Source organism: Felis catus, chromosome E1 (assembly GCF_018350175.1).
Source record: "Felis catus isolate Fca126 chromosome E1, F.catus_Fca126_mat1.0, whole genome shotgun sequence".
In the NCBI taxonomy this organism is placed as follows: Eukaryota; Metazoa; Chordata; class Mammalia; order Carnivora; family Felidae; genus Felis; species Felis catus.
The window spans coordinates 12,642,410-12,656,401 of NC_058381.1; the positions used below are offsets into that span (position 1 = coordinate 12,642,410).

The 13,992-nt window shown below is 60.5% G+C and overlaps 1 protein-coding gene across 1 annotated transcript in view; it reads left to right on the top strand.

The window, feature by feature from the left end:
• Positions 1 to 786: 786 nt before the first annotated feature.
• Positions 787 to 13,992, top strand: part of MAP2K3 (mitogen-activated protein kinase kinase 3) — a 29,190-nt gene continuing 15,984 nt past the window's right edge. The window contains exon 1 of the mRNA XM_003996355.4: positions 787 to 1,013. Within this exon, the coding sequence (XP_003996404.1) occupies positions 965 to 1,013 (49 nt within the window). The 5' untranslated portion in view covers positions 787 to 964. The remainder of the gene's footprint in view (positions 1,014 to 13,992) is intronic.

Consider the following 13,992-nt stretch of genomic DNA (forward strand, 5'->3'; position numbering starts at 1 on the left):
ACCCATCTCCCGGTGCCTGAACACATCAGGCCCTCGGTGGATGTTTGCAGAAGCAGGGAATAGACGTGCGCACGCCAGACACCGTGCTTTCAGCGTTTTACAACATTCAGTCACCAATGATAGTCCGCGAAAGCCCGGGTCTCCTTCTGACCAGCGCCAGGAGGCAGGGCCGTTACGGTTGCTTTTTCACACAGGCCAAACCCGAGGCTCAGGGGTTACCTGACTTGCCCAAGGTCACCGGCAAGTAGGCATCTGAGCCCAGGTCTCGCCCCGGGGACGCTCTTTTAACCCCTGCACAGCACTTTGCCTTCCCGCTCCCGGGGGCCCCAGCCCCGCCACCGCAGTATAGCTGGGGTTTTTTCCAGCTTACGCACCCCAGACGGGCCCACAAAGCTCACTGGCAGAGCACGACTGGCCTGGGAGAGCGCGGGGGCGGGGCCTAGAGGCTGACAGGCGCCAGGCGCGCTCAGCGAGTCCCCGGGAGTGGGCGGGGCTTGCGTCTTGACAGGCAGCGGGAGGGACACCGCTCCAGCCTAGGAGGGGACAGAGCCGGAGCGGGCCTGGGTTTCCCGGGCGGGGGGCGGGGCTTGACAGACAGTGGGAGGAGCCCGATTTGGGGCCAGCAGGGGCAAGGCTTGTGCGTGACAGGCAGGGCAACGCCGGCGTTGGATAGGCAGGGGACGGGCCCTGGAGACTGACGGGCCAATCGACGCGCGGGGGCGGGGCCGATGTCGGCGCCGTCCGGCCGGGGCCCCAGCGGCGCTGCCCAGTCTGGCTCCGGCACCGCCCGTCGCGGACGCGTATTTGCCGCCGCCGCCGCCGCCACCGCCGCCGCCGCCGCCGCCGCCTCTGCTCCGCCACCGCGCCCGGGCCCCCTGCCCGCAGCCATGAGCGCTCTCCGTCCGCGTAGAGCCCGCCGTCCTCTCGATTAGTTCCTTCCGCTGCCCCTGGACCCGCCTGCACCATGGAGTCGCCCGCCTCCAGTCAGCCCTCCAGCATGCCCCCGACCAAAGGTAGGAGCCCCTGCTAGGGAGCGCGACTTGCCCCCCGCCCCCGCGCCCAATCCGGGCCCGGGCTGCGAACCCCGATCTCCGTCTGTGTGATCCCATTCCATACCGTACCGGACCCACGCAGCACATCGGCCCAGAACCCGTCCCTATTTGGGTCTCGGTCTCAGCTTAGACCTCACTTGGACCCCCAGTTTAGGCCTTGGGACTGCATTCGGGCCCGAACTCAAGCTAGGATCTCCTTCTGATAATTCTGATTACCCCGCTCCAGGTCAGAAACCTCACTCTGACCTCCTCATTTAGGCCTTAACTGCACCCAGAACATGAATTCTCCCAACGTGGGTACCTCAGCTGGATTCAGGGGGATTCACTGTGATCCTGCACCCAGCCGCCTCCCCCCCTCCTTCTCCGTCCACTCCCTGGTCCCAGGGCTGTAGCCAGACTGGGATTTAACTGACACCCCAGCAGTGCTGCCCTGCTGGGGAATCACTGTAACCACCCTCACCCCCCTCACCACCCCCCCCCCCGCCCCCACCATGTGAGTGCCTTGGCTACACTCCAGCTAAGAACTCTCTCCTCTCCCCTAACTCTCTCCATCCTTGTAGGCCCCGCATTGCCCCATCCCTGGTGGGCTTGCAGCCCTGCAGCCTTGTCCCCCAGGAACCTCTCTTGTCCTCCGAGCCTGCCCTAACACACAGAGCCCTCTCCATCAGCTCTCCTTGTCTTGACTTGCAAGTTTCTCTCTGCACTTGGGGACCTCACCGCTTTTTGCTCCCCTGTGTCTCCAGGATTGATCGATACCAGGCTTGTCCCTGCTGCCTCTGGGTCCCGGGCCAGCTACTACTAGGCCGGCGTGCTGGCCGTGCAGTGGGCTTGCTCTTGTCTTCTCCAAGTAGCTGGCCTTCCTGGAAATTTTTGTGAGGTGGCGGCTGCGGGCGGCAGCAGGATTTGTCATGCGGGGGTGGGGGTGGGGGTGGGAACTTGGAGGGTGAAAGGGGGATTTTTTTTTTTTTTTTTTTTTTTTTTTTTTTTTTTGCAGGAAGAGGAAAGGATGTTTTTGGCATGTGGGAGCCTCAGCAGGCTGGGCTGTGTAAGAGTTCCAAACCGGACATAGCTGTAGTGAATGGGCTGCCTCCTGGCTCTCTAAACCTGCTGCTGCCTCACCCCAGCAGCAGGAGTGTCTGTGGGCCTCAGTTTCCTTATCTGCAAAATGGGAGTAATCACACCTGCCTTGTGTGGCGTTCTGGATATGATACGAGGTAGCAAATACTGAAGAGTTTTAAGCAAGCATGGCTGAGGAGACAAGGAACTCAGCATGGTGCCTGGCACATAGTAGGAGCTTAGGGAGGGACAGCTGCTGCACCCCGGTTTTACCATTTTTCTTGCTGGGAAGGCCTCAGTCTTGCAGTGTCAAGGCCTTGCCTCTGTTTGCAGCTGCAGAGTGAGGTGGAGAAAGGTAACACATGGCACTTAATGGGCCTCTGACCAGAGGTTGTTCCTCCCTCTCTTTCTCTGGAGGGGCCCCGGCAGCCGGAGGGCATGTGGGGTCCTGGGGAGGGCACGGGTCCTTCTCTGCCCCTGCCGCCAGCGGCTGTGGTGGCTGCGGGCCAGAGCCCTGCTGGCCCGGTGGGCAGGGTAATTACGTCTTACGTAAGTGGGAGGCCGGAGCCCTGACCGTTGCCCAACCACTGTGAGTAACTCAGGAGGCACTCGAGGGGGGAGGTGGCTGGGGAGGGACTTGGACTGCACGGACCTCGTGGAGCTCGGGAACCGGGAAATCATACGCTTCTCCGTTCTGGAGACCCAGGAAATTAGACGTTTCTCTTCTCCAGCTTGGGGTGTGTGCCTGGCTTGGTCGGTGCTGGGGGACTTAGGGCAGGTCCCTCACCTTCTCTGGGCCACAGTGTTTTCATGGGCAGAAGGAAGAGCTCGGAAGCAATGTTTGTCTCTGAATGCCCTTTCAGCTCTTCCAGGGGGGATGCCTCGTCCAAATCAAAGTTAAAGCTGTGGAATTGTGTGACAAAAGAGGTGACAGGTGTGAAGGGGAAAGGGACTTTGGAGAGGCACTGCTTGGTCCCCATACGCTGTGTGACTGGAGTCCTGGTGTTGCTGTCTCTGAGCCTCTCTCTGCAGAGAGAGAATTGGGATGAAATTCCATTTTGTGGGTCCAGATAATAGATGATGGTGGGTGGGTTAGATGGAGGGTCAGGAGCCTCTGCAAGGCCTAGGGACCCCGTCAACCTCTTTGGGGTCTGCGGAAGGATGTGGTGGGGAGCCGCGATACCACCTCACCAAAAATCCTGACAGCTGCCACTTATCAAGCTGTTTTCCCTGTTCCAGGTGCTCTCTCATTTCTTCCTCACAGCCCCATTTATTGAGGCTCAGAGGTGTTCGGTGCCTTGCCTGGGTCATACAGCTGTGACAGGTGGAGCTAGGGTCCTATCTAGGACTGTCTATCTCCAAAGGTCTCCCCAGTGCTCTTTTATGTTCCATTCTTGTGCTAGATGCTTGAGCTGAGCTGCTGGGTGGCCCCCTCTTCCCCGCCCCGCTGCCCCCTGCCAACCGCCGTCCCACCGTCCCACTGTCCCAGCTAGTGGCACTCTCCATGACGTCTTTGTCTCATAGGCGTCTCCCCCAGGCCGTGCCTGACCCGGGGGAAGGACTGAGCCAGAGGTGATGCCTTTCGTGTACACAGCCCTCTACAGTTGGCACATTTTATATTCACCGCAGTCCGTCCCATTTGACAGATGACAAAACTGGGGTCAGACAAGGGGAGCGGCTGGACTGAGTCCAGAGAGCTGGGATTCTCACCTGGCTGCCCTTCCCGTCCTGGGCACAGGGCCCCCAGCATTGTGCTCTTCTCCACCTTCTCAGAGGAATTTGAACAAAACAGGGCGTGGTTGGCACTTGACCTTAAGGGAGCTTTCCTTTTGACCTTCCTGCCTTGCAGCTGGTGCCCTGCTCCATCCTCTGTGCCGCAGGCCTGGGGAGTTTTCCATGAGCCCATGAGACCCCAGGTCCCACAGCCCTGCTGGTCTTCCCCAGTCTCCTCTCGCACATGCCATCTTTGGCTGGGGTCAGAGGCTGAGGGCAGCTGGCACTGGGGCCAGTGGTCAGGGGCACGTTTAGTTGGCGTGGTTTGGGTCTGCTGCTTCAAGCCACGCTTGTCCTCGGGGGTACCACATGTTGTTACCGTCCCCGCTGCACTGTGAGTGCCACCAGTGCGGGCACTTCATATTTGATCTTCACATGGCTCCCGGCTCCCCAGTGTGGGCACCGAGGCTTCAGGAGCACCGTGTCCCGGTCCTGCCTGCCATGGCCACTGTCCCCCCTCAACCCCCATCCTGTCCCATCCCTGCTGTCGGAAAGACTGGAGGGTGACACCTTGGGGACTTCCCCCACCCCTGGCGTGACGCACAGGAAACTCTCTATCAGCCAGCCCGTGGCTCGGGGCCCGAAAGGAGCAAAGTTCTCAGTTGCCTGTGTGGGGAGAGGGCTGGGGCAGCGGGAGGCTTCCGGTGGGTGAGTCAGCGGGCACTGGGTGCTGACTCACCCGCCGGGCATGCCAGCCCAACTGGCTGCTGCTTAAAGGGGCGATGCCTGCTGGCTGGCTGATGGGTAGGGGGCTGTGAGCCCCGACCTCTCAGGCCAACACCTAGCCCTGAGATGGGCATCAGAGGTGGCCCCCTTCCTGGACCTCAGACTGGGCCGGGACCCTTGGGCAGGCCCTCCTGGACCCACTCCCGCCCCGCCCAGGAACTTCCTCTGTTAGGCAAGGGCCCTGCTTCCTCTTGTTCACGGAACAGAAGCAGGTGGTGGCGGCTGTTCACCACCCTTGGCCCAGGGAACCCTCAGGCTCAGATGTGCTGCTGGGGGCTCCGGGATGCGGGGGAGGAGAGGGGGTGCAGGGTTGGCCTGAAGTCCCGAAAGACAGGGTGGGGGTGCCTGTGGTCAAATCTCAGTTCAGTCTCTTTTGCTGTGTGATATTGGAAAAGGTACATTCACTGCACTCTGTAAGTGATTTCAGTCCCCTGGGCATGGCCTACCTTTCAGATGAGAGGCCTCCGTTTCCTCACCTGCAGAAGGGGAATAGGGACCTCTCCTGTCTTGCTAGCAGCCACGAGGATGGCTGTGGACAGCCTCATTGCACTCTTGCTAAGTGTCAGGTAGTGGGCCAGCAAGACTGTCCTCAGTCCCTAAAGAGCCCTGGCGAGACAGGAAGGGGGTGCAGAGCCTGCGTTCAGGGGGTAGACAGGCCGAGTTCAAATTCTGACTCACTTCGCTGCTTCCTGACTTCCTCATGTGCCCTCTCTGACCCTCAGTCTCCTTTTCTGTCAAGTGGGAGTAAACACCCATCCCTTGCAGGGTGGTGGTAAAGATTGGAGATAGTGTTTGCCTAACGAATGGCATCTGCTATTATTTTCTTATTGTTATGGTCATGGAAGGTGTTCATTGATGGATGAATAAGTAGGACCCTGACCTCTGGTGACAGACTCGTAAGCCCTGTGACGTGGGACTCTGTGGCTGCAGGGTCCTGTAATGTCGGCAGAATGTGCCAGGCCCTTTCCCCACTGGTCCCCGAGCTGGAGCTGGGGCTCCCCTTGCCTCTTGGGCCTTCCTGGGGAGGGCCTGTGGGGAACAGAGAGGACTGGGTGCTGGCCTCTTTTTTCAGGTCCGCCTCCGTTGAGCATAGGGAGGCGTGGGGCAGGGAATCAGGAGGATGGGGACTTTCTAGGCCAGCCCCTTAGCTGGTGGAACTTCATCACTGCCAGGCATGGTGCTGGCTGTGGGGATACAGGGGGTGAGCGAGGAGCACCCTGGCTCTCACAGAGTTCTGCCTGGGGTGCAGGAGGAGGCCTTGGGAGTCATGGTTCTGAGAGTCCAGACCCAAGGCCAAGTGTGTGGGTGGATGGGGGCCGAGGTGAAGGGGGGAGCAGTTCGATGCAGGGTTTGCCTGGGTGCAGGGCCTTGGTGGCCATGTGGAGTGTGGTCAGGGTCTCGGGCTGGGTGCCGTGTGTCATGATTGGGTCCCAGAGGAGGAACACCGGGGGGCAGCACAGAGGGTGCCACACAGAGAGCCCTCTCCCGCTCAGATGGGGGTGATGAGACCGGCCTGCCTTCCGCTCAGCTCCCAGCGTTGGGGTTGCAGCCTCCAGGGACCACCCATGCTTCCCCTTGGCCTTCCTTCTCGGCATTGCGCACACAAGTCAGGCTTGCTTGCCCAGCTGTTTCTGTAGATGCCCTCCCCAGCACTGGCCACGGCAGCCCCCAAAAGCTTCACACAAAGGTCATGAAGAACAGATGGGGCTGGGCAGTGGCAACCCGGAAGGCCCCTCTGCCGCTCACAGACGGCAAGCCCGGGGGCTGTATGCAAGTCAGGAGAGGGTCACCAGGCTCACCCTGAAGGAGCTTTTCTCCTCCCTACCCCCAGTCTCGGGCGCAGGTCCCTGTCACCCTGTCCCTTTCTGGGGTGTTGTGGCTGAGCTGGCATCCAGGGGCCGCCCTGGCTTCTCTGGGAGGCGGTGTCCAGCTGCCCTGCTCCCAGCCCGTCCCTTTCAAACTTTCAAATTGTAACTATACTGCAGACACCAAAAGGGTATATAGAAGGTACCGCCGTATTTTTACGAATGAGTGCTGTGTACCCAATACTCAGCTAAAGAAATTGAACGTTACTGTACCCCAAAGTGCCCCCCAGTATTGCATCTCCCATACAGCCGTCCTGACTTTTGTCATAATCGCTTCTTTATTAGTGCTAAGGTACGAGGGGTATGTTTCGGCTCATTGTCCTTCAGAATCCCTAGGCTGGCCCCCATTGCGGCCCATGGGGCCTGCACAGCCACGTAATGGCGGGGAGGGGCTGCGGCCAGCTGGCTGGGTTCACGCCCGTCTCCCCCATTCCCGAGCCGTGTGGCCTCAGTCTGTCTCACGGGGATGCTCCTAGAATCGAAACTGCAGGGCTGTTGTGACGACTCACTGCATTAGCCTATGCAGGTGCTCGGCATGGGGGCTGGCTCGGAGTTGGTGTGGACGAGCGTTTGCAGCTGTTACTGTTGCTTTAAGCGAATCTTAAACTCCCGGGCCCGAATTGTGCTGTGCTCAGCCTGTGTAGCGACACCCTGACGGGCCCTGACTTTCCTTATCCGCATCACTGTGCGAGGCGTGTCCTGAGGGTTGCCTGAGCCAGCGGGTGTGAAGCGATGAGGGAAGGGCCTTGCATGTCAGTGGAGATGTTTGCGTTCTATCAGGAAGTAAACAGAGAGCTGAGAAGCATTTCTGGGCTCCCACTAAGTGGGTCCTCGTTGCTGGTGGTCAGCGCCTGCTGAGGCAGGGGCGGGGGGCCTGCCCGAGACGGCCCTGGGTGTGGGGCCTGGGGAGCGTGTCCTGCCCTCCCTGTCCTTCAGCGGGTCTGTGTCTTAGCCTTCTGGGTTACCCCATACCTCCCTACTGCAGGCACAGCTAGCCCCACCCCCAACCGCCTGGGGCAGACCCCAAGGTAGTGCTGGTAGAGCCTTGCTGGGTGAGCCTGGGGGGACTTCCAGGTTCGAGGCCCAACTCTGCCCCGACTCCCTTTGTGATGTCCTGGGCTCTAGTGTTCTCACATGAACCAAGGGAATGGAAACACCCACCTCTCAGGCTGTTGTCGAGGGTGAGAAGGGATGAGACCTGGCAGATTCAGGGACACCGTAGGTGCCCATTCGGTGCTGAAATTGAACTTGAGCTATGTATTAGCATTTTTGTCACCAAGAATACCCATTTAGGTATTCTCTCCGTTATTCCCATGTTTTGTAAGATTTTGTTCCGAGACAAATGATGATAAAAGCAAGCGTGGTCTTTGCTAAGGGAAGGTGCTGCTACCGTTTTGCAGGGGCAGGAGCATGGGGCCCAGCAGTGCTTCCGGGTGGCCTGGGTGATCTCACAGCGGCCCCAAGTGCAGACCTGTAGGAGCTCAGCCCACGCGTCCAAGCAAGAGGAGGGGCCCGTTTCCCTGGGGCTCTGGGAAGGTTAGGTGCCACCCGGGAACGTCCCTCCCTGCCCCTAGCCTCGAGGCGTGGGCTCTGTGGTCTGGGGGCCTCACTCTGCAGTCTGGGGCCCACCTTGGTGACTGAAGGCCTCTGGGCCAGGGCGGCCGCTGATCCGATCCGTTTTGTGCCAGGCATTTTGCGTGCACTATCTTTCTTAGCTGTCATGGTTACCCAGCAACATGGTTGTGTTGTCATCCCTGAGTTTTACAAGTACGCCGGCCTAGAGCAGGGAGTGAATGCCCAAGGTCACACAGGTCTGCCCCGGCCTTTTCTTAGCAACCCCTGACTCGTCCTCTCCTGGAGGTCAAGGTCTTTGCGCTCCCCAGATCATCAAGGGAGGAAACAGGCTCAGGGAGGGGGTGTGGCTTGCCCCTGGTCACACAGCAGCTCAGATCTCCCGGTGCCCAAGCCTGTCTTTCCTCAGTTCACTGTCTGTTGGCCTCCACCGCAGCGGCTTGCGAGATGCTGTCGTGGCTGCGGTTGAGGTGTGGGAAGCCAGGATCTGGTGACCCCGGGGAGAAGAGCCGGTCCGAGAAGTTGGGGTCAGTGTCGAAGTCCTGGTTCTGCTGCTGCCCTGGCATGGGACCCCGTGCGAGCCTCCAGGCCTCTGGCCCCAGGATCCGGGCTGGCCAGCCTCGGAGGCGCCATCCAATTCCCAGCAGGCCCTGCTGCTGAGAGCCCCCACGAAGGACACCGGTGAGCCTGGCTACCCCTTTCGGAGGGAGGAGGAGCCTGAGCCCCAGACCCACAGAAGCCCAGGACACAAGGTCTACACAGGGCTTCTCTCTTTCTGATTATTTAATTTAAATTCACTTGCATTTAAGCAGCTCATACACGTGGTTAGGATCATCTCAAAGGTACAGAAAGGCAGTGTCCTGCTCCTTGGAATCCTCTGTGGAGAGACCCTCGTTTTCTCTCTCTCGCAAAATCTGCATTCCTCCTCCTGCGTGGAGAGCACTCGCCCCGCCATCCTGCCCAGGGGCCCGCTGGACCCTTGCCAGTTCCCTGGGCCAGTCTCTTGATTTTACAAACGCTGGGCCTCAGGGTCCTCATCTGTAACATGGAGATCCTGTTCATCCCTGCCTCTGGGGGTTGCTGAAGGGATCCGGCGAGATGCGATTAAACGCTTAGCACAGGCCACACAGTAGGTGCTCGCCAAGTGTCGGCGGCTCTTTATTCTTTTTGTCTCGTGGGAGTTGTACGTTAGGGATGAGTTCCTTGAGGTCGCTTTTCTGGGTCAGTGGGCGTTTGGACAGTGCCGAGGTGCCTTCAAGGTGGTGGCCCTGTGAGCTCACGCGACTCCCAGCAGCAAGGGGGCGGACTCTGGTTGCCCTCTGTGCCCTGCGCCCCGAGTGCAGCCCGCGAGGCCAGGTGAGACCAGGTCTCCCACCCGCACCCGCTGGTCCCGGCCTCTCCCCCTTCCCTCCCTCTTCTAGGCCCACGTCCCTGTGCACTCGCCTCCTGTGCCTGGACCATCGCGGCTCTAGAGCTTTCCTCCTTCCTCCTCCTCAGCTCAAATCCCGTCTCACAAAGGTCCCTGTCCCCAGCTCCCTTTATTCTGTAGAGCATTTAGCGCGCACGGGATTCTGTGTAAACATTACACAGATTGGTGTTGTTCGCTAGTTTGCTGTTTGCCTGTGGTCCTGCCTCTCCTGTCGGCCCCAGCTGTAGCCCTGGCACGGTTGCCCTGTTGGGCTGGATCATTCTCAGTTGTGGGGGCTGAGTGTGCACCGTGGGTTGTGGGGCAGCATCTCTGGCTTCTATCCACTAGATGTCGGTAGCACCCCCCTGACGGAACGTCTTCAGACATCGCCACAGGTCCGCGGTTGGCGCATGACCTCGGAGGGCAGGGCGCGGTCTGCTCATTGAGGGAGGGACGGATGCCGTGAGGTCGGCAGGCACCGAATCCCCCCCAACGTGCTTTGCAGATGAGGAAGGGCCTGAGAGGTAAAGGGAAAGGGGGTGCCGAGGGCCTCAGAGGCCAGGGCCTGCCCAGGTGACTAGCACACAGCAGGAGACAGGGCAGGGCCATGGGCTGAGCGGCCCCCGTGGCGCAGCCCGTCGTTCGCCTGTGGGATGAGGTACACGGTGCCCTTGGCAGGTGCCACGTGTATAGGGGACCCGTCAGTGAGAGAGCCCTTCATCTGTTTCAGGACCTTGGGGAGCGGGCGCCACCGTGCCGGGGACCCAACTGGCCCCCTGCCTGGGGGAGCCGGCCCTGTCCTTGCTCCCTGCCGACACTTGGTGGTGGTGGTCCCCGCCAGCTCCTCAGGGGCCTCTTTGAGGGAAGGGTACCAGGGGGCGGAGACTGCAGCCTCAGATACAGGTGGGACGGGCCCGGCCCTGCCGTTCCTGCTGAGCATCGCAGGGCCTCGGTGGGCCGGTCCGTGGACTGGGTGCTGCGCTCACCCGCGGGGCGGTAGGTGTGGGGCCGGTGCGATGGCTGCAGTGGGCGGTGGCATTGAGCATCAGATGCCGTGCCGGCTGACAAGAGCTATTCCATAGCTGCCTGCGCCGCGGGAGTAGTTTGGTCCAGGCGCTCTCTCTGTGAGGGACCCTCCCATAGGACAGTGGGGCAGAGGCTGGGAGGGGGCATCGGTGGCCCTGGGACATCTGGCCTCCCACATCTCCATGGCGGGCACGGACGCTCAGGGCCTGGGACTTTTCCGGTGGAATTGGAAACCACAAGAAGCACTGAAAGTACCCCAAAGTAGGGGTAGGAATAGTAACCGTTTGGGAGCAGCAGGGAGCAATGCGCTTGTCATGGGAAACCAGGGGTCGTGACTGAACACGATGAGGGGTGGGGGGCTCCCTTTGTGAGTGGAGTCTGTGGCAGGGCCCCCCACCCCCCACCGTGGACACAGCCTGAGACGGAGTGGCACAGTCCAGTCTATTTGGAATCTCCCCAAGGTCCCAGGGCAGGGGTGACGCAGGGGGTGGGGAGAGCCCTCTCTCGGGCTTTCTGTTGATGTTTGCTCATTAGAGCTAAGCAGACCCGTCTTCATGTCTGCCCCTTGCTAGACTCCCCCTGTGTGACCTTGGTCAAGGTACCTCTCCTCTCTGACCCCCGCCTCCCCCCGCCCTGGTACAACAGGTACAGACAGGAAAGCACTTTATTCTGTGGGGCTGCGGAGAGTATGAACAGAGTGACTGTCTGGGGCTGAGGGCCTAGTGTTGTTTTGGGTCCTGCGGGTTTGGTTCAGTCTAATCTTTGCATGTCAGCCACCGCTGCAGCAGGGCACTGATAGCCTGGTAGGACATGCCTGGTAGCCCTGGGATAACTGTGGGGCCGTTATCCCCGCTGCACAGTGGAGTCTATGATGCCCAGAGAGTTAAGACACTTGCTTCAGGGCACGCAGCTAGGCAGTGGCAGAGTTGTAGTTTGAACCCAGGCTGCCTAGCTCTAGAGTCGGTGCTCCTAAACAATTCCATAGCTGCCCCTGAGCTAGTAGCTATAGAACTGTGACGTGAGACGTGACAGGAGAGAAGCTGGCTGGACACAGGGAGAGCCAGGGACAAGGGGGCTTAGCTGGAGTGATCAGGAAAGCCTCTCTGACTAGGCGAGGGGTGAGGATCGTATACCACCTAGAACAGAGTTGCAGGGAAGAACGTTCTAGGCAAAGAGACCAGAACGCGCAAACGTACCGAGACAGGCAAGAAGGTGACTTATGCAAGGAATGATGAGCAGGGCCGGGCAGGGGTAGGAGTTGTGGGAGCGTGGGGTGCCTCTCTCCACTGGCTTGTCCCGTAGGTCAGGGGCTGGTTTCCTTGCTCTCTGCCCGTGGTACCGCTGGGAGACTGGAGAGGGCCGAGGACACACAGATGCCTGGCACTGTGCCCACCTGTGCCAGAGGCCCTGCAAGCTGAGGCTGGCAGGCTTGTTGTGGTTTGCTGGTGGCAGCCTGTGAACCTCTGTTTGTTGTGGTGACGGTCGTCACATTGAGTCCACACCTGGGCAGCCCCGGGCTGCCTGGCCATCTGGGCCCAGCGCTGACGTGTGTGACGGACGGTGGCAGCGGCTGGTGGCCCGCGGCCTGTTTCTGTGCTGTCGCCATGGCGGCCTCACCCACTCCCTCTGACAGCTGGCACAGCTGCCCCACAGAGTGCGTGTCCCTCCGGACGCAGGCCCGGTGGCCCTGATGGGCAGGTAGGTGAGAAGGCCAGGACCACACTCCTCCCACCCACCCACCCAGGTGCTTGGAGCAGCCTGTGCCCTCAGGCCTGCCTGGGAGGAGGGGCAGATGGGAGCTCTTGTTTACTCCTCCCCCCCCAGCCTGGCCGCAGGCATAGAAGCTCCCTTGACAGCTAGGGAAACTGAGGCCTGGCGAGGGGGCGCCCATCTCACGGCGTTCACAGATCCTGGGGTGGGGGATGGGTGCGTAGGCTAGAGCCAAACAAGGGGCAAGCAGGGCCAAGAGCCGAGGTGGTACGGGCACGGGTGCGGCCGTGAGCCCCAGGAGACCCCCGAGTGGGTTGTTCATTTTTAACACAAAATGTTTTACTTTCTGGTTACAAAAAGTTTCAAGTGAAGAATTAAAGCCACCCATAATTCTCATTACGTAGGGTAGATGTTTTCACCTCCGTGGACAGGCTTATAATAACTATAGTGACCATTTAGGGGCCATCACGTAGGCCCACCTACTGAGTGCCCAGCCTGTGCCAGTTACCTTGCAGACGAGCCTGCCTCGCAGGGGGCGCGTGTTCTCGGCGCTCCTGCTTCAGAGACGTGGGCCTTGAGGGGCGGAGACGGGTCCAGGGCCGCGTCTCAGCAGGGGCGCCGAGCTGGACTCAGGCAGAGGCTGTCGCGTGCCAAGTGCGGTGTCAGCAGCACCAGCCTGGCCAGTGGCCTCCTCAGGCCTCGGGCCCCGCGGCCCCGGGCCCCTGCTCCCACGCCAGAGGTCAGCGGTGATGTAGCCTGACCCGGGGCCAGCACAGAAGTCTGACCCAGAAGGCCCCGCACGCCTCGGCTTTTCTGTTCTCCTCTGCCATGTGGAATGTGCTGGGCCCAGGGAAACCCAGGGAAGCCTCTAGATTTCTGCTCAGCACAAGATGGCACAGTGCTCTCCGCGGGGGAGTGCAGCCTGCCAGTTCCTCCCCAGCAGGACGGGGTGCCACGAGCCCCTTGTGGTCTCCAAGTGGACCAATCCAGAAGGGAGTCCCGGCTGGTCCCCTGACTCCCCGTGCAGCATCTTCGCTTCTGAGCCTCGGTTTCCTCAAGTAAAGCAAGGCTGAGAATTCCTCCCTCTAGGGTTGTTGGAACATCTGGAATAGATGGGAAGGGCCACTCGTGTGACCTTGACTGCTGCTGCCGCTGGACAAGAGAGAGACCCACCCAGCCCCTGACAACTGGCCACGCTGCCTCATCTGTAAAATGGGATGAAAACACCTCCCACGTGTGCTCATGATGAGGTGACTGGTTTATCCCAGCGACAGGGAGCAGAGGGTGGATCCCAGTGAATACTATTTGTAGAAGCTTGTTTCCTGAGGCCTCCGGGTTGGTCCTGGACAGGCCCGGGCTGGGGGGTCAAGCAGCTCTGATGGCAGCAGGGTGCTGTTCTGAGTGCCTTCTGTGATGACTACCGAGCGGGCGCTTTCTTTATCCCCATTGTCTGGATGAGGATACTGAGGCTCAGAGAAGCATGAGGACTTGCCCAAGGGCACCCAGCCTCCAAGGGGCAAAGGCGGGATTTGAATTTGAGGCCAGAATGGAGTGAGCAGGCTCACTCCCGGCTCTGGGGTTGAGGACTGTGCCATTGGGGTACTGACTTAGTAGTCGGCATGGGGGTCCCCTGGGTCAGGGCCTTTGGCTGGGACTGTGGCTCTGTCGCCGGCTGCTGGGGCACAGGCAGACCTGCCTCGCAGCCAGGCGTCTGGAGGGCCTTGGGCGGCTGCTGTGGGGAGGCTGCAGGTGTCTGCCTCCGTCACCCCCAGTGCTCTGCCCACCCACCCCGGTGCACACACTG